General features: G+C 47.3%; 2 protein-coding genes across 7 annotated transcripts in view; both read right to left on the bottom strand.

Moving 5' to 3' along the window:
- ADD1 (adducin 1) overlaps positions 1 to 7458 on the bottom strand; it is a 47060-nt gene extending 39602 nt beyond the window's left edge. For all 4 annotated transcript variants that reach the window (XM_035112212.2, XM_035112214.2, XM_035112216.2 and 1 more), the window contains exon 1: positions 7307 to 7458. The gene's annotated coding sequence lies outside the window, so the exon portion shown is untranslated. The remainder of the gene's footprint in view (positions 1 to 7306) is intronic.
- Positions 7459 to 10678: 3220 nt separating this feature from the next.
- The window catches only part of SH3BP2 (SH3 domain binding protein 2), a 34120-nt gene continuing 21703 nt past the window's right edge, over positions 10679 to 23095 (bottom strand). For 2 of the 3 annotated variants that reach the window (XM_035113225.2, XM_060279037.1), the window contains exons 8-13: positions 15620 to 16205; positions 14264 to 14393; positions 12907 to 12962; positions 12375 to 12456; positions 12203 to 12262; positions 10679 to 11856 (exon numbers count right to left, since the gene is read on the bottom strand). In XM_035113225.2, coding sequence (XP_034969116.2) covers positions 11719 to 11856; positions 12203 to 12262; positions 12375 to 12456; positions 12907 to 12962; positions 14264 to 14393; positions 15620 to 16205 — 1052 coding nt within the window. In that variant the 3' untranslated portion in view covers positions 10679 to 11718. The remainder of the gene's footprint in view (positions 11857 to 12202; positions 12263 to 12374; positions 12457 to 12906; positions 12963 to 14263; positions 14394 to 15619; positions 16206 to 23095) is intronic. The other variant, XM_060279038.1, reaches the window with a different exon arrangement.

Below are 23095 nucleotides of genomic sequence, written 5' to 3'. Positions count from 1 at the left end.
GGGAGGGGGGCGTGAAGAAGCAAAACAGGAGGCAGGTTTGAAAATGTTGGTGTGGTTCTAAACAACAGCAGAGGCATGAATAATGGAGAAAATGTAGTGATTGTAAACAATGGCAGAAATCTGAATAGAGTGAGCAGGGCGTGACACAGAGTGAAAGTGGGATTGTGCCTTCCCACAATCATGTATTTCACTCTTAGTACATTATGTTGTCTTCAACATGAAATTCCAGATTCAATGAAGTAATTTAGGAATTATTTTATTAACAAGCAAACGCCCATACAAACACAACACTCAGCAACTGAACTTCTCTAACTGAACATGCTAACTGGCAGGGCTGCTATTGTTCACCTGAAAGATGCAATAAAGTACAGAATAGAATAGAAAGAATAGAAGAATAGAAGAGGCGCAGCGGCATAGAAATGAAGGCGACCTGTGAGCAAGGCAGAGTTGAAAAAAGGGGAAAGGAAGAGTGAGTGCAGGGTGGGGACCAAAGCAGTATTAGAAAATTTGCAAATAGCACCTTAAACCTGGGTTGCAGTCTCCACAACTGAATGTCTATGCGCTTTTTTTGTGTGCAGTAATATTTATAATTTTTGTTGTTGTTCATTTCTATACCACTTTATATTTTAATGAAAAATCTCAACGCCATTTACAACACAATAAAACATCAAATAAAACAATCCAAATAAAATTAATTCGAGCTTCAAGGAAAATATTTCAGATCCTTCTCTTAGTGACGTTTTGCCTTCCCCATATTTCTTTACCTACTTAATTTATAGAGCTGCCCCAAAGAAGAGCTACTTTAGGTAGCCAGTGTGGTGAAGTGGTTAAAGTGTCGGATAGGACCTGGGAGATGAGGATCCAAAACCCCACTAAGTCATGAAGCTCACTGAGTAGCCCTGGGCCAGTCACAGCCTCATAACCTATCTCACGGGGTCATCGTAGGGATTAAATGAGGAGAATGAACAATGTACTGTACTCCTTGGGAGAAAAAGGTGGGATATGGATGCATATAAGCTCTTATAGAAATGGATCTAAGCTTACCTGCTTAAGAAAACTGGAGGGGCCAGCCAGATAGAGAGGTCAGTTGCCAAGCTGGCATCCAGAGATCTCCACATGCTTACATGCGTGCACATGTATGATTTGCAATAAAATAAGAAAAAACCTCTTTTTAAAAAGCCTCTGAATTAAAGAGCATTTGCCCTTCTAAACCAACAGCGTAGATAAAACTTACGCCTTAAGGGGAAAGACCTTCAATTTCTGTAGCATTCTACTTAGGCATTTTACTTTCAACAAGAGACTGTTTGAAATGCAGCCTCCCTGCAGCCTTCAAGCCAAAAGCTCCACCCTGAATGAAGGCCAAGACAATGATATATTTAAAAACTGACAAAGAAAGAGAAAAGATTAAGTTACAAGGCTTATGTTCTTTCCAAACATGGAACATACATCTTAACACAATACAGATGTGTCAAAGCATTAAGTGTGTGCAGTAACATGTAGTCAAAGTTAAGGACAATTATAAAAGTGGCAATTTGAAAAGAACATAGAAAAGTTTCAAGAAAGTAGCCACTGCAATTTTCAAATGGTACTGTGATGCGTATGAAGAGCTATGTTAAAAAGATCAGAGTCGATAAGTCTATTTGGGGAGGGAGAAGGCTTTTAAACAACTAGTCTAACTTATACAATAATATTTAAAACCTGTTAAAGGAGATAATACAGTAACGGAACAGACACAGGCCATGTTTGGATGAATCCCAAGCCGGAATTAAGATTGCATTGCCGGAAGAAATATCAACAACCTCAGATATGCTGATGACAGAAAGTGAGGAGGAACTAAAGAGCCTTTTAATGAGGGTGAAAGAAGAGAGCGCAAAATATGGTCTGAAGCTCAACATCAGAAAAACTAAGATCATGGCCACTGGTCCCATCACCTCCTGGCAAATAGAAGGGGAAGAAATGGACGCAGTGAGAGATTTTACTTTCTTGGGCTCCTTGATCACTGCAGATGGTGACAGCAGTCACGAAATTAAAAGACGCCTGCTTCTTGGGAGAAAAGCAATGACAAACCTAGACAGCATCTTAAAAAGCAGAGACATCACCCTGCCTACAAAGGTCCGTATAGTTAAAGCTATGGTTTTCCCAGTAGTGATGTATGGAAGTGAGAGCTGGACCATAAAGAAGGCTGATCGCCGAAGAATTGATGCTTTTGAATTATGGTGCTGGAGGAGACTGCAAGAAGATCAAACCTATCCATTCTGAAGGAAATCAGCCCTGAGTCCTCACTGGAAGGACAGATCCTGAAGCTGAGGCTCCAATACTTTGGCAACTTATGAGAAGACTCCCTGGAAAAGACCCTGATGTTGGGAAAGATTGAGGGCACAAGGAGAAGGGGACGACAGAGGATGAGATGGTTGGACAGTTCTCAAAGCTACCAACATGAGTTTCACCAAACTGTGGGAGGCAGTGGAAGACAGGAATGCCTGGCGTGCTCTGGTCCATGGGGTCACGAAGAGTCACACATGACTAAACAACTAAACAGCAACAATAACAACTACTAATGTTTGGATAGGCAGCCCTGTTTAGGGAAGCTTTTAATGTTTAATAAATTATTGTATTTTAATACTTCTGTTGGAAGTTGCCCAGAATGGCTGGAGAAACCCAGCCAGATGGGCGGGGTATAAATAATAATTATTCTTATTATTACACACAAAGCACAGGTTCTCAAGTTCCCCCAACCCCTCCTCCTGTGCAGCAGCAAAGGAGGCGTCTGAATTAGGACTGCCGTATGTCCAGCTTTTCCTCTTATTCAGGGGTAAATTTTCTGTCTGGGTGGATTTTTAGAATTTGGCAAAATGTCCAGAATTTTTTCTTGTTGTTACAGTGCGAGAAAGGAGGGAAATGCCAGGAATCCGCACTAGGCACCTTGCCTTTGTGGCTGGGCAGCGCAACCCCCACTAAGTCCCCTCCCAGTCTCACAATGGGCGGAGGGTGAAGCTGCTGGGCTTCATCCCACCTCATGTTGACTCAGCCAGTTCCTTCCCTTCCCAATATTGGTTCTGCTGCTCTGCCAGTTGTGCTTCACACCTCATTTACCCTCTCTTCCTGCCATCTCTGTCTCCCCCCCCCCCCACAGCTAGTGTTAGGATGGAGGTGTGCAAGGCGGGTTGGTAGGGGCGTCATGGACACCATCTGCTGCTTTATCTGATGGCATTCAAGTTAAAACGAGGAGCGCCTCAGGCAACCAAGGAGCAGCTGCCTGTTGCAAGAGAGCATGCAAACTTATGCAGAGGGGGCTACATGGTGCAAAAGTAACTGCTCCATTGTCTATTGTCTGGGCGCTATAATATTGCACTAGAGTGGCAGTCAAATGTATCAGATGACTTGCAGCCTTTCTGAATAAGCTCTGCTGTTTTTTAGCCCAGGGTGCGGTGAAAACAAATAGTTGTGTCCTCTTAAGCAAAAAGCAGAGAAATATGCTTGGACCAGACAGTCAGAAAGAAGAACAAAGTGCATCTGAAAGTGACACACCATGAGGTATTTGCTAATATCTGTATCAATACAGGAGTTTCATATAGGGTACCAATTGTTTGTATTATTTTATTGTTGAAAGTTAACAACATTGCTCTTAGCAGTATATCACACCTTCTATAGCCTACATATAGTAGGGGCGTTTAAAATGAGAGTAGTCATAGCAATCCATAGTTAAAAGTATAAGTCGGCAAATGTGTCCTTTGTTTTGCTCTTCAAAATATGACAACCCAAAATGCTTTCATGCTTCGTTAACTACATCTTGCCATGCCATCCACACCTGCAACTGGTAACAAACTTAGTTTAAACAAGCCAGCTTTAGAAATCATCATTAAAGGTAAAGGGACCCCTGACCATTAGGTCCAGTCGTGACCGACTCTGGGGTTGCGGCGCTCATCTCGTGTTATTGGCCGAGGGAGCCGGCGTACAGCTTCCAGGTCATGGTGGTCAGCATGACAAAGCCGCTTCTGGCAAACCAGAGCAGCACACGGAAACGCTGTTTACCTTCCCGTTGTAGCAGTACCTATTTATCTACTTGCACTTTGACGTGCTTTCAAACTGCTAGGTTGGCAGGAGCTGGGATCGAGCAACGGGAGCTCACACCGTCGCAGGGATTCGAACCGCCGAACTTCTGATCGGCAAGCCCTAGGCTCAGTGGTTTAACCCACAGCACCACCCACATCCCCCAGAAATCATCATTAGCTAGTTTCAAATTAATCAGTTACTGTTCATGTTTTGCAAAATCACGTCAATATGGTGTCAGGGCCCTGCGTGCTCTGGCAGGGGAATGAGGTGAAAGGTTTTTAGGAGAAACAGAGCCTTTCACTCTGTTGAACAGGAATACCCAACATGCTGCCCTTCAGATGTTGCTGGACTACAACACCTATCATACCTGGCCACAGAGCGGATGGGCCAACCCAGTCAGATGGGTGGGGTACAAGAAATAAATTATTATTATTACTGGCCTCTGCTGTGGTGGATGGGAGTTGCAGTCCAACAGAGGAAGCACACTGGCTACCCTTACTGTAGGATAATGCTTGCTCAATTCTCTTAGCTATTAATTGAAGTAAGCAAGCATCTAAAACTTAAAAACAAGGCTTCTTTCTAAGGACACCACACCCAGTAAATGCCAGGGCCTTGCCTAAAGATTTTAATTTTACATTTATTTTTAAATGGAACATCTGGCTGTGCTGTGAAGCAGAGTGCCTAATCTCAAGCTGACTGCCACCTAGAATGCCTTTGCTGTGGGCACTCCTGGAAAGTGAACTAAAACAGGTGGCTACTAGGAAGAGGGGCTCCTTGGTGGTGACATTCTGGTTAAAGAAAAACCCTCCCCAGAAAGGCTCATTCTTTTGGCCACAGATGAAGACTTCATTCCCCCACGGTAAATATTAACTACCAAAAGCCTGGTGCCTAAACGCTAATAATGGTGCCAGTTTACTACATATAGGAAAGAATAATTGCAGTAGTTATTTTAGTTATTATAATTAAAGATGTTTTATAATTACTACAGTTAAAAAGCAGACTACACATTAAAAAGAAAACAGTTAAGAATGCTAATACAGATTGGGTTTATACTCAGTATAAACCACAAACTAACCAAGTTCAATTAGGAACCAAGAGATTTCCTCCACTAATCCAGGGGATAGCAGGGTTGATCTATGCTGGTGTTACCTGCTAATAGCTTCTTTGTATGCTGAGCAGTCTCTCCACTCAGTTTCTGCATGTCAGCCACCTATGGTCAGGTGCACTCTCTTTCTTACCTTCTGTAAGGTAGAATGCAGTATTTTGCATTAAATGTTTGAACAATAGAGTAGTTATCTTACTCAGGGGCCCTTTTCTAGATGTCCACGATTTTAGAGATATGACAGTTGGCTATTAATATGACTGCAGGAGGCAGGACAAACTTTGGCTATCTCCGCATAGAAATAACTGCAGCCCTAGGGTTCGTTTAGCTTCTGGCAATGCAGCATCAACTGGTGAACACCAAAAGGAGCTCCTGTTCCTCTTTCTGGAAATACCGGTAAACCCAATAAGCCATTTTCCAGCTTCTCAACTGCAGGGTCCCTGCCTTCAGGTCCACAAGTTTCATTTGGGAGGTATGTGTGTCTGTGCAGAAAACTAACCAAATGAATTATATGGAATTCAAATTGCAATGCAATAAAAAAGCAACAAAAAGACAATTAAAAACCTCACCACATATAGCACAGCATATTACAACTGATACAACAGGCAGAAAAACCAATTCAAGCCTTTAAAGTGTCTATGTTTATGTAGCTAAACACCACCACTTATAAGCAACCAGGAGGAACATGAAGCCTCAGTCAAAGAACAAAGTATTTTTTTGGGGGGGGGGGAACTGGGTAGTGGTGGAAAGAAACAGTCCCAAAGTAACTCAAAGACTAAAAATGTTCAGAGTCTGAGAGGGAAAGAAACCCTTAAAACTGGGAAAGGGAGGAGATAAAAATATAAACCAGTACAACACATGGAACAAGAAGACAAGTTCTGTACGTGCAGAGGTATGTGAGCACACAGTGCAGACAAGCATCTCATTCTCTAGCTGGAACACTTCCATTTTTTAAAAAAATGTCCTCGGGCATAGAAGAACTGCAAGCAGTCATCAGTGGACAAATAAAGCAGTTACTGTAATGTTCTGGGCTTGGGGACAAGTGCAGTCACCCACTCCCCCACAAAATAAAAGGAAGTAAGAAGATGCACCTTGAGAGAAGCCTTGGAAAGGAAGCATGCCTCAGTAAGCACTGGATGCTGAGCAACTGTGGGAGGCGGAAAAGGGGGGAATGGAACATTTTAAGGACCCATACTCGATCCCTACTTCCGGGGGGGGGGCACCACCGTTTCTAACACAGCATTCTACAATGCACCCAAAGCAGGCCCACCCATCCATTGTTGATTGTTGCCACGCTGACTTGGAGACCCCCGAGATCTCAGGAGCACACAAATTCTTTTAGCAAAGGAGGAGAGCTGGAGCTGCTGCCGCCACCGTTTGAGTCAGGGGTGCAGGGCCTGCTCTGCTGGCACTGGCACTTAAGCAGCTTCCCAACCAGCAGGTCTGGGGAAACGGACGCGGGACAAAGCTGTGTAAAGTGGCCGGCCAGCCCCCTCCTCCTCTTCCTGCAGGGAGGCTTGCCCCCTCTCGCCGCCCCCTCCCCTCGCGCCTGAAAACACGCCAGCTGGAACAAACGCCGCCCCCTCCCCCCACGGCAGAGTATTCAATCTGCTGCTCGGGGGGGGGGGGGAGAGAGGAAACAAAAAAGAGGGGATTGGGAAGGGTGGCAGCGCGAGAGAAAAGTCGGGCTACAAACATAAGAGCAACGACGGCGCGACGGTGCCCTGACTCAAGAGCACCTGCCGCAGCCAGAAGGGCTTCGCTCCTCCAGCGGCAGCGGCGGCGCCCCCGTCTCGGGGGGGGGGGTGGTCGCTGCAGAAGAGAGGCCGCTCCACCCCCTGCATTGGACGCGACCCGAGCCTGCGGGGCTCCCTCGGCGCGACGGGGTATCAGAGATCCCGCACAGACAACGAAGGAGGGAGGGAGTCACCGGTCGAGCAGCGGAGCGGAGCGGAGCGGAGCGGGGCGCCCCCCCCCCGCGCATTCACCATCCGCACCCCAGAGAAGCGTCAGCACGGGGCAAGGGGAGGGGGGCGCACACCCTCGACTCGCCCCGGCCAGAGGGGGATGCAGCTCCCTCCCTTCCTCTCCTTGGGGCCGCCCCCTCCCAATCCCCAGGTGAGGCGGCGACGCCGACGGGCCCTTCTTTACCTCCCTCCCCTGAAGACGAGGAAGCGGCCGCAGCCCCGGACGGATCCGCCACAGACGCTCCTTTCGCAGCCAAACCGACCCCAGACGACGCCACCGCCTCCTCCCGCCCTCTCTCCGCCGCGCCAGGGTGCGGCTTTGAAGGGTCCGCAGGCCAATAAACGCGGCAATCATTGGAGCACGCCTGGGTCCGGAGCAAGCCGCCTGCTCATTGGCCGGTCCTGCAGGAAAAAGGCCCGCCCTTCCCCCCGCCTTTTAGGATCGTAGACTTATAAAGGAAGACTAGGGATTCCGCGGTCTGCTGCGGAGTTGCACCGGGTCCTTTCGGGGGCCATTTGCTAAGCAGGAGGCGACAAAAGGATGAATCCGGGATTTTTAATCCGGTAGCAGCTTGTTGACGTGAAGGCGGAATTTATTTTTTTAAAAGAAACGAACTACCTCCTTAAACGTTGTTTTTTTAAAGTACTGTACGGCAATACCCAGCAATTAAAGTGCAAGCACAGGCGGTGGGTGGGTAACACTCTGCAGCCTAATGCAGTGCAGTGGAAGCTGTTTCTAAAAATGGATTTTACATAATTTTACAAAGCTAAACAAAAACAGTAACAGAAAAGAAACACATCGTATTCCCTATGCAGCGGAAGTTAGTAATAGTACTAGTAGCAGCAGCAGAATTTATTACCTGCTCTTCACCCCAAGGTCCCAGGAGTTACAACAATCAATCAATGTTATTTTCATTGTTATTATTAAAAACAACTTTAAAACAATTTACAATCACAGAAATAAGATGTGAGTCTTACAAAATATACACCCTAAGGGTCAAAAGTCAAGGCAAAGAGGCGGATCTTTGGCATTTGCCAAAAGCTGTGTAATGAAGGTGTCAGATGCACACCTGTGGGGAGTGAGTTCCACAATTTTGGGGCTGCCACAAAGGAGGCCCAAACCCAAGCCGCCACCCCCCCAATTGAATTTATGAGCGCAGAGGAACTACCAGGAGGTCCCCGGCTATTGATCTTAACACCCAAGAAGGTCTGTAAGGGAGGCGGTGGACTTTCAGGTACTGTATTTGGGGCCTGAGTAATTCAGGGCTTTAAACACCAACGTGAGCACCTTGAATTGGGCCTAGACAGACAGTGCAGCTGTTTAAAACAGGGGTTATATGATATCTATATGAAGCCCCAGCCACTAACCTGGCCAGTGCATTTTGGAACAACTGAAGTTCCTGAGTTGTCTTCAAGGGCAGCCCCAAGATGTGGGTTGTACAACAATGAACCAAAGAAAAAGTAGCAATTGTCATAATGAGCAGAACATTTTAGGCAGAACAAAGGATGCTTATTATGGGTGAGTAGTAGGAACTAGCAAATCTAGCCAGAATTGCAGTTTGTTAGCTCACTCACACACATTAGTCATTGTTTTAAAGTGTTTTTTAAAGTGTTTTCAAGGTGTTTAAAGTGCTTTTTCCCCCCTTGCCAATTCAAAAGATCAGTGGGTGGTGAGTATACATTGTCTTTCAAAACTTGGTTATTACCCAATGGAAATGGACAGGGTCTTAAAGGATATAAGGAACCAGTGGCTTCTGACAATTTTTTCACCGCATTTGTCCGGTGTTCTGGACTTAGATGGAAGTCATGACATCTGCAGTGGAATCCACAACTGTCCAGTGTCTCAAGAGCCATGGACTGTTGGAAATTGTCCCAGGGAGCCACTGAGGTGGCTGCCATTGGGGCAGTGGGTGGCAAAGGCACCACACACAGGTCTTCATAAGGAGGAGGTTGCTGGTTTTGTTTTAAAAGCATCTGACATGCAGTTTTTGAACAGGGAAGCTCATATTTAACGATCACTTGTAGCTGAGTAAGATTGTCTTCCATAAACATAGTTTTAACAGTGAGTCCGTAAGTGACTATGTGGAGGCCAATTCTGGATCCACATGTCCTTCCACAGTAGGGACATTGGTTTCCGGGTGGGAGTTGATCAATGTGTGGATTTGCCAAGCGCGCCTTCCTCTTGGCATATTTCTTCCTTGCAGCCTGAGTTCGAGTGTCTTCAAAGCTCATGACACCTTTGGTAAAGGCTGTTCTCCAACTGGAGCACTCACAGGCCAGTGTTTCCCAGTTGTCAGTGTTTATACTACATTTTTTTAAGATTTGCCTTGAGACAGTCTTTAAACCTCTTTTGTTGACCCACCAGCATTACACTTTCCATTTTTAAGTTCGGAATGGAGTACAGTAGTTGCTTTACACGTAATCCATTTGTCTTGGATATTGGTTCTCTAGAATGTGTCTCAACTATTTCCACATGACTTCAAACATCAAGCCAACACTTCCTCTTCATTGTAAACTAATGCTAATATTTCTCCTTTCCTGTTTGGTCTATTCCTTTTGAATAGGTTATATGTCTCGGTTACTACATTCCAGTCATGAGTTTCATGCCACCAGGTTTCCTGGTATCATGTTTGATGCCCTGTATTAAGAGCTCAAGTTCATCTTGTTTATTTCCATTATTGTCAATTTATTTCCATTATGTCCATTATTGAAGTTATTATTCCCAGTACTTGGTGTCCCCGTCCTCTGAAACATTGTCTCCCTCATCCTGAGGATTCAGTTTAAAGCTCTCCTAATCATGATGTCATGTTTGACAGGTGGCTTGTTCCGTCCACCTGTCCAATTTGTCCTGCCAAAGGTCCTCCTCCTTTGCCTATTGTGGGGTGGGTGGGAGGCTTGGTGAAATCTAAGGGGATAGGGGAGTTGGCAAGCTGTAAGGGGTGGGGATGGCAAGGAATAAGCTAGGAGTGGGTGGCTTTTCTGGGACGTAGGCAGTTTGTGAGCCAAGTGAGTGGGAACAGCAGCCACTGGTGCCACAATTAATGTGTTGGTCTTTAAAGATGCCACAAGGTTCTATACCCAGTGCTTAGGTAGCTGTACTCCCTTGGGTTGAAGATTTCAGAAGACGTTATTCAAAAAGGAAAAAAATGTGTTTCCTGAATATTTTATATAGGAATAGCATACAACAGTATTTTCTTTATATCTGAACAGGATTAAATTAAAGTTTGGTGCATATGTGGTGTATGTACACATAACTACTACCTATGGTAAGTAACTCATGCTTGTTATATATGACCATGACTTGAACCATTTCTTCAGTCTGATGCACCGATTTGGTTAGAAGCATCTTTGAAGCATCTGCATTCAGCACTTGGTGCAGAAAGTCTCCCTTACCTTGATACGACACAACTTCCACAGAAATGCCTTGCCTTCAAGACATACATGGCACACATGTCTCTTGCACAGCAAAATTCTAATGAATACATTGTGAAAGATGTAGTATGGAACTGTTGACTTAATATTGAACCAAATAATTATACAGGAACCATCACAGATGTATCAATACAAATCACAGATTGAGAAGTCTTTATATAAACCCTGTTCAGTAGAGTTCTTCTTTCATAAGAGCCATAGTTCGTTGGTATAGTTCTTACAATATAAAAATAATGAAATATAGGACATTACAAACCCTTATTTTTCACATTAATTTGCATGTTAAAAACAAGTTGCCATTCTATTTATTCATTGGGTTAATACTTATGGTTTATCATATGGTCAACACATTTCTTTAACTCAACTATTTGGTGAAAATAGCAAAAAGTGCATATATCTCAATATCCCTGGTAGATTTTTCCAAAATTACAATTTGGCATCAGCTGAATTTTCACACAGTTACCCTTGCACAGAGGAGCTTTTTAACTCATTGAGCAGAGCGAAATACAACAATATTGTGTGATGTGTGTAAGAGTGAGAGAGACTGGTGCTTACTTTGACAATTATCATGAGATCCAAATGCCCTTAAAATATCACAATTGTGACAAAGCAAAAGTGACAAAGCACATTCATGCATGGTTTGCATTATGGTGCAGAAGTGTACTTAATAATAAATGTTTTTAAAACCATTAGTCTATAGAGATTGTTAAACATACATGGATGACAAGACAAGCCACAAAGTTACTAACTGTATATTCTGAAGTGGGGGGGGGAGCATGCTGTGGTTTGGGTGGGTTTTGTGTTACTTATAGCTAAATTATAAACTATTTAAAAACTCTGTCACGCGCCAGTGATGAGTCAAAAACCAGCCAGGAAAACACATAGCAAGAAGCCATTAGCTGCACTTTGCTTCTAGACACGTCTCTTAGTAGCTCTATCAGTTGTCCAGATGACCCATTCAACTTCACTTAGAGGTACAGAAGTTTAGAGGTGGTGTCTTCAGCCCTCTTCTGAAATTGGTCCAGACTCTTTATGAAAAGCACAGGGGGAGTGGAGAGGGGAAATCAGTCTATAACTGTTCATTAATGGGGAAGGTCAGCAGTTGTGTCCTAGGATTCCATAACTGTGCTTGGTGTTAGAGTGAGAGTGGATTAGGTAGGTCTGTCACCTGGGTCCAGAATAGCCGTAAGGAAATTGAAGGAACAGATTGTGGTGGTGGGGCAAGACATGGCTGCCGTAGTGCTCAACCAGACTTCCAAGGCTTAGAAACACAACATCTGCCTCCAGGTAAAACTTTGAGTCCTGTTGCAGAAGTAAAATGGACATCTGAAGTCACTGACCACCACAGAACATTCCATGACAATACAACAGACATACAACTCAGAGCAACTCTGACATACAGCAAAACGTAACTATTTGGCTACACTCCAGAATGTCTGCAAGCCTAATTCTGGGTAATGTTCAGATCAGAATACTGTATCTCCTCCCTTCAAACATCCTCCCTTCCAGAATGGATTACATTTGAAAAGCGAGGTACCACTGTAATTCAAACTCTGTGGAGGAAGATTAGTTTAGAAGTACAATGAATATTGTTTTATTCAATCACATAAAACAGAAGGGAATAGTTGCAAACCATGTTTTTACCCACCTGTTGAAAGATTCTGTAGTTTCTCACTTTCCCAATAGATTCATCCCATACAACTAATACCTTAAAGGAGGAGGGGGGAAATCAAGATAAATACCTTACAACACCAACCATGTCCCAAACATCTTCCTAGCTGGTATATTGCAAACAATATTATTACACTTTGGTTTATTACCTTGCCAGGTTTTGTGGATGAATTCCTAATACAGAATAATCCACTTTTCGGGGGTCCTGTGGGATTTTCTGATCTGAACATCCTAAAATTGTTGGAAAATACTGGATTGTTACTTTTTTGAAACAACAAAAACAAGCTTGAATATGGCAATTACGGCAAACCTGCCAATTGAATTCTCAGCAGCAGCACTCATTTTCAGAACACGTTAACGATTTGCGTAGCCACTCAGAACACGGATATTTGAGGAAACCACAACATACCCATTATGGGAAACAGATACACACTGCACATCAATGAGAGCAATCTAACCCAGTCATAAGTTGCCACAGGATCCCATCTTCAAAGCTCTCGGCACCCAATAATCAATACTAAATACTACAATACTACATATCAAGAGTTCAGAATTCTGGTTTTCAGCCCTTTGCCAGCAGCTATTTCCCCTCAGTTTTCCATCCCTTTTTCTGACTGATTTTTGCAGCAAGCACTAGGAAATATCAACATACCACAACGGCTTGCAATAAATGTATTTTACCTTTCAACTTCAAGGGATTCAGAGTTGTTCACAAATACTGAATTAGGCAGCTCAACCTGTATGAAAAAAAGGATTGTCAAGCCAAAAGAATAAAAAGAGTACAATAGGTAAATGCCTATCAAAAGCAACTTTATGATCACATGTGACCAACCCATCTGTGGATCAAGCCCAAATCACACACATAGGGAAGCCTATGTGACATCAGGGCAACATTAAGAGAGTTGAATTATGAGCTGGCACTTAATCAACGCAAGTTGGGGTTTTTTTTTTACCATATGTCTTCAATGCCAAATTACAGGAAATGCAGAATACTGCCCCTAAGATCATAAAAGGCAGGTGCCGCAGTACCAACAATTCTGTAACTTGACTTAGTACTCATTAAAAGCCTGGTAGAGTGCCCTCTTTGCGCCAGGCTTGCGGGAAGGTGAGGTGCCACCAAGCATGGGCTTGGGGCTGCTGCTGCCAAACTCTGTCCCTCCTCCGTGTCTCTTGGAACTGTAATCACCACGAGACTTTGTCTGCAGCAACTTACGGAATCAACATCCTGCATACATCTACCAAATGCTTGGCCTTTCCCCCACTTGAGTGGGACTTATCACGTGGCAATGGTTCACAACCGGACTTGGTTGGCATTGGTAGGATCTATTGTCCAGGGTGCATAAGGGTGGGCTCCCTTGCTTACCTTCTGGAGCTAGATCTTTAAGGAGCCTTGAGGCTGTGGACTCAAAGTCTGAGAGATGGCTAGCCAGCCATACCCTTCAGGTCAACAGTGGCAGTCATAAGCCATTTGCTACTACTTACACTTGCAACTACTTTCTTGTCCTAATATGGTACTTACTGCAAGTACAAGCCCACATTTTCAAACACTATGGACTACATACTTGAATACTGTGACACACATTACGGTACAACATTCCTACCGCATCAAGTTTCCAGATGTTTCTGGACTACAACTCCCATTATCCTTGACCACTGGCTATCCAGTGGTCCACTGGTTATCCTGGCTGGGGCTAGTGGGAGTCGGGTGTCCAACAACTTTAGACTGTAAACTGCCGTGTGATCTTCAAATGAAGGGCAGCATATGAATTTAATAAAGAATAATAATAAAGAATACCACTGCATTTTTTTGATGCAAAGGCAATGTCATGGTGAGCTGCATGTGAATTTAGTGTATACTCCTACTTTACAGTGCTTTTGTTGTAGCCACTCAGTAACATATGAAGCAGTTCTGCTTGTTTAAAGATCATTAGATGATTTGCCCATCAATTCCAAATACAAGGTATATCAGGGTTCTGGTACCAGCCAACAGGATAGGACTGTATAAAGCAGAGCAATCTTATGGAACAAGCTGCCTTACCTTTTCATAGTCACCATCGGACTCTTCTCCAGATAAGTCTGATTTTGAAGGCAATAGTGGTTTCTCAAATGAGGCAACTCGGAAACTTTGTCCGTCTGGAGAAGATCTTCTAGGAGAAGCAGGGTCTAAACTGAAATTAGAAAGGAAATGTCATATCGCTAACAGATTATGTAAGGAGATTCATGTATGCCCAGTGCTTCATATGAACTGAGCCTGGGATAGATCTACTGAGTCTTCATAACTGAAGCATATGAACTGAATAATGCAATGCAACCAATAAATACGTATGTAACACTTGTGGCTGCACACAGCAGGCAAAATTTGACAAAAGCAGACAAGTCGCTTTGCTCACCATTGTTGATCTTCCATTGAGAAACTCCCAGTAAAATTTCCAAGGAATCCTAGAATGCCTGGGAGCAAGTCTGAAAGCTAGCTAACTATAAGCCATTCCAGAGGTTTAATTAGGATTAAAGGTAAAAGGTAAAGGGACCCCTGACCATTAGGTCCAGTCGTGACCGACTCTGGGGTTGTGGCGCTCATCTCGCATTATTGGCCGAGGGAGCCGGCGTACAGCTTCCAGGTCATGTGGCCAGCATGAAAGCTGCTTCTGGCGAACCAGAGCACACGGAAACGCCGTTTACCTTCCCGCTGTAGCAGTACCTATTTATCTACTTGCACTTTGATGTGCTTTCGAACTGCTAGGTTGGCAGGAGCTGGGACCGAGCAACAGGAGCTCACCCCGTCGCAGGGATTCGAACCGCCGACCTTCTGATCGGCAAGCTCTAGGCTCTGTGTTTTTAACCCACAGCGCCACCTGCGTCCCTTAATTAGGATTAGGGGACCACAAATACCAAGCAACCAGGAATCGAATTCAGGCAACCAGGACAGGGGGTTAGTCAGCAGCCTGGAAAAACTGCAGTATTTTGCCATTTCTTAGAATCTGTGAAGCAGCAACAGCAAACAGGGGCTTAAAAAATTATGTTCTTCTGCCACCTTTGATGTTACATCAACAGAAAAAATAATAAGAAAAATATACATTAATGTTTTCCCTTTTGAGTTGTGTTTTTAAATTTTGCATTCCTGGGACAACTTAGTTTTTTAATCCATTTTTTTCTAAAACCTGAGATTTTAAGGGGCTTTTAAAAGTTTTTTTTAATTATTCACACGTTTATCTATAAGCAGACTGTGGGCATTATTTGTAAGGTTGGTAACTCGGCAAATTGTTTGCAAGACTGCTCTGGCAGCTTTCCATTCCAAGGCAAGGATTTGGGGGAATGGCAAATGAATGACCACCACATAATTGAATTAACATCAGAATCTCCAACATGATCAATACACATTTGTTTTCCAACTTACTGTGGAGGCAAAGGATTCTCTGGTTTAGAAACAGGCACACGTGGTTTCTCAAAAGGCGCTTGAGGCTTAGCCGGTACTTTTGGTGTCGAAAGTCCAGGTTTCCTTGGGGCCTGGGTATCTACCAGTGGAGTCACAAGACACTGTGGTAATTTGGGCTTGCTGCTTGGCAATGAAGGAGGCACTTTTGCAGAAAGTTTTTTCTCTTTAAACCTCTGGCTCTCTTCAGCAGTAAGTAAAGCGCAGGTCGGCGGCAGACGTATACCTGGGGAAGAGCAACTCTCTGTGAGGTAGGTGGGCTTTTTGGCCAGAGGAATAGGAGGCACTGGTGGAGGACCCTGGGTAGTTATTTGATGGCATGTTGAGTGGGGTCTCACATCATGCTCTGCTTGGTACTGAAAAGGGAATTCTCTCCTGCTTAAGAGGACTTCAGGCCTCACATCTGTTAAGCTTTTCTTCAGGGGGGGCGCTGGAAGCACTGGCACACCACGCCTGCCAGAGAATGAGTGTGTTTTTGTCTCTGGACAGAAAGCTTTTCCCGGCGACGGAACCGGAGGAGGCGGGTACACTGGTGGAGATACTACATGATCTGTGTAAAAAAAGACGCAGAACAGATCAGTCATTTAAATGAAAGGTCTTCTACTCAGAGGAGAATCTGACAAATTTATTTAAAGATCATTTAAATTGTAGAAGGGAGAGAGGAGGAAATGGCATGAGGCACAAATAGAAGACAGAGATGCAGAAATTAGAAGAAGCGACAATAACCACTTTAAAAAGTGTATTTAAGAAGTTGGTGGCATTACAGTCCATTTAGTATGTGATTTAGAGTAAGTCACAGACTCTGGGAGTGGCAGAGAAGGAAGGGGCGTGGTCCAGATCTGGCCATCACACAGCAGGCCACATCTCTAGTCCAAGTGCTCATTTTGAATCTCATCAGTTACCAAACCTTTATCTGGTATGCAAGGAAAGTCACTTCAGGATGTATCCCAAAGTTATACTGTATTTTGTGGGAAGAATGAGTGACAGAGGTACAATTTGACATTTTGATGATCAAGACTTCAGTACAGATGTTCTAAGTCACATTTGAAGAGACTTGGAAAGTTATTTGTTCTTTTAAAAGGGTTGTGAGATTGACTAATTTGGAAACCTAGTTTAATTCAGAAGCAGGATATAACTTATCTCAATATATTACTTACTGTCACAGTGGCCGGAGCGGGCTACTTCAGAGTAACGACTCTACACAGCTCTGCATTTTATTCTTTTATTGGTGCTGCGTATTTACAGTGCTGAAGTCATTGCTATTTACACGGAGCTATGTGTTCAGTCGGGTTCAGAACCTCCGAATGGCTTTTGGCGCGTCTTTCTCCAGCACAAAAGCCTGGGTAGACCCATCCTCTTTCCTCTCCTCTTTCTGCGCAATTCCGGAGTTGGGGGGATGGGTCTCCCCCCCTTATTTGCCCCTTCCTGTCCCACCTGGGACCCTGGCTCCGCTACCTTGCCTGAGCCTCGGACACGACTTCCTGCTTCCCCACTGGAATCGGAACTCTCTCTGCTTTCCCCTGTGCTCGGGGATGGGCTTGAACTCAGGAGGGGAGGGACTTCGCGATATCCCTTGTCCCTCACATCCACCCCCCTTCCAAGCTCCCCTTCTCCCCTCCCCAGGTCCCCCCCAGGTGTCGGTGACGACTGGAAGCCTAAGAACTCAGTACTTTCCGAGCCCGTTGGTGTGAACACCTCCCCCCAGTCCTGCGAGCCCCCCCCCTTCCGCCTGGGAGGACTGGAATCCCAAAAAGTCCGTGGCGTCAGAGCTGGTGGGGGTAAAAATGTGCTGCCAGTCTGCTTCTTCCTCTGACTGAGTGGATCTCGGCGACGCCCATACTTCTTCCTCTGGTTCCTCAAACTCCGCTTCCCATCCCCATGGTGAACTGCTCTCCAGTACTTCCTCCCTCTCCCCCTCCCCCTCCCTTTCCATGTGCCAGGGCTTGGGTCTGTGGGGAAAGAGGGCGTGAAATTCTTCCACCAAGAATTCCTCCTGTATCTGAGAGGCTGGGACCCACTCATTTTGGGATGGCGGGGCGTCCTCCCATGCCATGAGGTACTCCAGGCCCCCCACCCCTCTCCGTGAATCCAGGATGGCCGTGGCCTCATTGAGTTGCTCCCTGCCTTCCCTCTCCCCCCCTCCCTCGGGGGTTTGGTCGCTGTCTCGGAGCCTGCTGCTTGCCCTGTACGGCGACAGCAGCAATCTATGAAACACTGGATGCACCCTCATGTCCTCTGGTAGTGCCAATCTGAAGGCCACCGGATTGACCTGTTGCGTGACCGTGAAGGGGCCCAGCCGTCTGGGCGCCAGCTTTTTGCACCTCCCTCTAATGGGAAGGCCCTCCGAGGACAACCAAACCTTGTCCCCCACCCTGATGACCTCCCCTTGTCGCCTGTGGCGATCTGCCCCCTTCTTGTACGCTTCCTTGGCCCTCTCCAAGTGTTCTCTGAGCTGCTGGTGCACCGTCTCCAGTTCCTCTGCCCAATCCTCCGCCCGTGGGCCCTCCTCCTCCTCCTCCCCCTCCCTCTCCGGGAAAGATCTGAGGTCGCGCCCATAATTGGCCTTAAAGGGCGACACTCCTGTTGAGACGTGCACTGCATTATTGTAGGCAAATTCCGCCAGTGGCAGGCGATCCACCCAGTCCGTTTGTCTCTGGCTGACGTAGCATCTCAGGTACTGCTGCAGAATGGCGTTGACCCTCTTCGCCTGTCCGTTAGTCTGCGGGTGTCTAGCCGTCGATAAGCTGACCTCCACCTGCAGGAGGTTCATGAGCCGCCTCCAGAACCTGGAAACAAATTGGCGGCCACGATCCGAAATAACCCTTAAAGGTAATCCATGCAGTCTGAATACGTGGTCAACAAACAGTTTGGCTGTCTCTTCTGCAGAGACCGCCCTGGCACACGGTATAAAGTGGCACATTTTGGACATAAGGTCCACCACCACCAACACTGCGGTCTTGCCCCTGGACGCAGGCAGGTCCGTGATGAAGTCCATGGACACCACTTCCCACGGCCTGTGTGGTGTGGCTAAGGGCTCCAGCAATCCTGCTGGCGCTGCTCTGACTACCTTTGCCCGCTGGCAGGTGTCACAGCCCCGTACATAGTCTCTAACATCTTCCCGCACCCCTGGCCACCAGAAGTGTCTCATGACTAGGTGAGCGGTTTTGTCCCTTCCAAAATGACCCGCCGTTGGGTTGTCGTGCATCTGCTTGAGGATCTTACGTCTAAGCTGGGTGGTGGGCAGGTACAGTGCCCCCTTGTGGAAAAGCAGCCCCCTGCGTTCTGCAAAGTCTTTTGCCTGCTCCCTCCCCCCTCTCAGTTCTCTGAAGATGCGGGTGGCAAACTCATCTGCTGCCGTCAGTGCTGTGAGTTCTGCCTCGCTCACCACTGCTGCTCCGCAGGACCATGCTGATGGGGGGGAAATGTGCCTGGGTGCTGGTGGCAACTCCTGCTCCATGTACTCTGGTTTGCGGGAGAGGGCATCCGCCCTGACATTCTGCTCCCCCGGGATGTAGTGGATGGAGAAGTTGAAGTTCGAGAAGAACTCTGCCCACCGTATCTGCCGCTGGTTGAGCACCCTGGCTGTTCTCCAGAACTCCAGGTTCTTGTGGTCTGTGCACACCTGGATGGGGTGCTTGGCGCCCACCAGGAAGTGTCGCCAGTGCTGGAAAGCAGCGTGGATCGCAAGAAGGTCCCTATCAAACACCGTGTAGTTGCGTTCTGGCTGGGTCAGCTTCCTGGAGAAGAAGGCACAAGGTCTCCACTCTCTGTTGGCGTCCAGTTGCAACAGGATCGCTCCCAAAGCCCTGTCTGAAGCATCGGTCTCAACGCGTAGGGGCGCATCCTGCACCACGTGGAACAGGTTTTGGTCTGAAGCGAACACCCTCTTGAGGCTTTCGAACGCTGCTTGCGCCTCTGGTGTCCACCTGAACTTCTGCTTGCCTCTCAGGCAGTCTGTGATGGGAGCCGTAACCCGTGAGAAGTTCTTGATGAATTTCCTGTAGAAGTTGGCGAAGCCTAGGAGGCGTTGGGCATCTTTGCGCGTCCTGGGGCTGTGCCAGTCCAGGATGGCCTGTACCTTGTCCTTGTCCATCGCCAGCCCCTTGTCGGACAGCTTGTAGCCCAGGAAGTCTACTTCCCTGGTGTGAAACTTGCACTTCTCCAGCTTCACATACAGGTGGTTCTCCTTCAGGCGCTGCAACACCTCCCTGACATCCTTCACATGTTGCACTGGGTCGTTGGAATAGATAAGGATGTCATCCAGGAAGACCAAGCAGTTCTTGAAGAGGAGGGACCCCAGGACGTGGTGCATGAAGGCCTGGAAGCATGCTGAGCCCCCTTGCAACCCGAAGGGCATCACCAGATATTCAAAAGAGCCCAGGGGCGTGAACATCGTGGTTTTCCACTCATCGCCTTCCCGGATTCTGATCAAGTTGTACGCCCCCCTCAGGTCTAGCTTGGTGAAAATCTTGCCCCTGCGTGCCGCTGTCAGGAGATCGTCCACTCTGGGCATGGGGAAAGCCACTGGCTCTGTCACTGAATTCAGTCGTCTAAAATCCACCACAAGACGGCGCTGTTGCGTGTCTTTCTTGTCCACCCAGAAGACCGGGCTGCCCCCTGCTGCCTTGCTTTCTCTGATGAACCCCCGTTTGAGGTTCTTGTCTATAAACGCACGCAGATCCTCCAGTTCCTGATCTGACATGGCGTACAGCTTGGCTGGGGGTATCGTTGCCCCTGGCACCAGGTTGATCTGGCAGTCAAAAGACCTGTGTGGGGGTAGGTGGTCGGACTCCGCTTCGCTGAAGACCTCCTGCAGGTCCCAGTACGGTTTGGGTATCGCCTCACCCCCTTTGACGTGCATGGTGGCCACCGTGGCTATTGGAGGCCCCTCCCCTGGTTGGTGCTGCATGCAATGTTCTAGACAAAAGTCCGACCCAAACGTGATGCATCTCTGGTGCCAACTGATGGAGGGGTCGTGGCGCGCCAGCCAGCTCATGCCCAAGACGATGGGGGGGGTCTGAGATGGTGGTGACGTTGAATGCCAGTGTCTCTGAGTGCCTTCCCACCGTCATTCTCATGGGGGGGGGTTGATGAGTGATGGCCCCTCCCAGCAACTCCCTGCCGTCAATGGTGGCTACGTGCAGGGGAAAGTCCAGCTGCAGAAGCTGGATCTGGTGCTCTTCTGCAAAGTTTCTCGAGAAGAAGTTGGCTGATGCACCACTGTCAATTAAGGCGAGGACCGTAAGGGGATAGCCATTTGGGAGCGTTAGCGTCACTTCTAAAACCACTCCTGCTCTGGGAGGGGTGGGCTGACTCTGCTCCGCGCTGTGCGGGTGGGAGGGCTGGGGCTGTTGTCTGCTGACTGCGCCTGGCTGCTGCCCCTTGTCTCCTGCAACCAGGCTTTCCCGTTTCCCTGCTGTGGTGCTGCGTCAGTGGGGGAGGGCACAACTGTTCCCGCCTTTCCTTGCCACTCTCTGCGATGTGGGCAGTCCCTGACGAGATGCTGGGGGGAGTTGCAGAGAAAGCAATTCCCGCCCCTTCCCTCCTTGCGTCTTGTCGCCGCTGGGGTTTGAAAAGCCCGCGCGCGCGCACACTATCAATTTGCATGGGTTCCTGGTCCTGGCTGGCCCCAGGCGTGGCTTGGAAGGGTTGTTGGGGGAGTGGCTTCTCCTGCGACCGTGGGAACCAAGCCCGCTTTGCGCGCGTTGCTTGCTTGTCGTTCCACCGGGATTCCTGTCTCACCCCCACCGCCAGAGCCGCTTTGCTCAGCTGATCCATATTACTGGGCTTTGGACCTCTCGAGAGCTTATCTTTCACATCCTCATTCAACCCCAGGTAGAACGCCGCTTCCATGGGAGGCGAGTGCAGTTCCCACCCCAGTCTGTGCACTAGCATGGTGAATCTCGCCCAATATTCGCGAACGGTCATTGTTCTTTGCCTTAAATTATGCAGTTCCTCCTTGGTCTGGTCCATATGGCTATCGGACGCATACATAGTTTTCAAAGCCTCTAGAAATAGTTTGACGTTCTTCATGCAAGGATTTTTTGTCGCGATTAACGGTCTTAGCCACTCCCTGGCTGCCCCTGTAAGGTGTTCCACAATAAACGCTACCCTGTGCTCATCATCAGGGAACTCATCATGGTGCAGCTCAAGAGCATACACGATCTCAGTCTCAAAGCCATGATATTCCCTCGGGTCTCCATTGAACTTGCTTACTAGGGTCCCCGCTCTCCTTCCTGGCAGCACTTGGAGTTGGGGGGCCCCTCCCGCCTTGTTTTTCTCAGCATCCAACTTGTTTTGGAGCTCTACCGCCACCGCCCTTAATTGCTGCTCTTTTTCCTGAAGCGCTCTCACCTGTTCCGCAAGTTGTAGCCGGTCCTCCTGGACCTTCTTGGTTTCTTCTTTAGCTGCCTTTAATTCCCCCTGTGCCTGCAGCGCCAGTTGCTGCAGGTCCTGTTGGGCTTTCTCCGCGATCTGCCGCCATTTCTCCGCCTCGGACGCACTCATCCCGGCAACTCCAAAGTAGCCCAACAAAAGATTCGGAGGTTGCTGTCACAGTGGCCGGAGCGGGCTACTTCAGAGTAACGACTCTACACAGCTCTGCATTTTATTCTTTTATTGGTGCTGCGTATTTACAGTGCTGAAGTCATTGCTATTTACACGGAGCTATGTGTTCAGTCGGGTTCAGAACCTCCGAATGGCTTTTGGCGCGTCTTTCTCCAGCACAAAAGCCTGGGTAGACCCATCCTCTTTCCTCTCCTCTTTCTGCGCAATTCCGGAGTTGGGGGGATGGGTCTCCCCCCCTTATTTGCCCCTTCCTGTCCCACCTGGGACCCTGGCTCCGCTACCTTGCCTGAGCCTCGGACACGACTTCCTGCTTCCCCACTGGAATCGGAACTCTCTCTGCTTTCCCCTGTGCTCGGGGATGGGCTTGAACTCAGGAGGGGAGGGACTTCGCGATATCCCTTGTCCCTCACACTTACCATAGAAGGCAGCATGCCTAGAGAGTGGCAGGTGTAGCTGGGAACTGAGATTGCTTATACAGTGGTACCTCAGTTTTCGAACGTCTCTGTTGACGAACATTTCGGTTTTTGAATGCCATAAACCTGGCTTTTGAACGTGCCTCGGAAGTCGAACATGCCGCGCAGCTTCTGCTGAGTGCAAGATCCTGAGGCCTAGCTGTCGACTATTGAGTTTTCGGTTTTCAAACATTTCAGAACTCAGTCTTCCGGAACGGATTATGTTCGAAAACCAAGGTACCACTGTGTAAGTATATATGCTTAATGTAAGTTGCAGCTGGATTGTTCTTGTTGTTAATCATTTCTTTTCCTTGTTTATATTTGGATGTTTTTTTTAAAAAAAAGTAATGTATTTCTTCAGCACAGAGGTGAGCACCCTTTTTGACCCTGAGGGCCACGTGCAGAGGTGATCACTTACAAA

This window comes from Zootoca vivipara, chromosome 9 (genome assembly GCF_963506605.1).
Source record: "Zootoca vivipara chromosome 9, rZooViv1.1, whole genome shotgun sequence".
Taxonomy (NCBI): Eukaryota; Metazoa; Chordata; class Lepidosauria; order Squamata; family Lacertidae; genus Zootoca; species Zootoca vivipara.
Note: the sequence above shows the minus strand (reverse complement) of the source record. Positions and strands in the feature narration are given on the sequence as shown.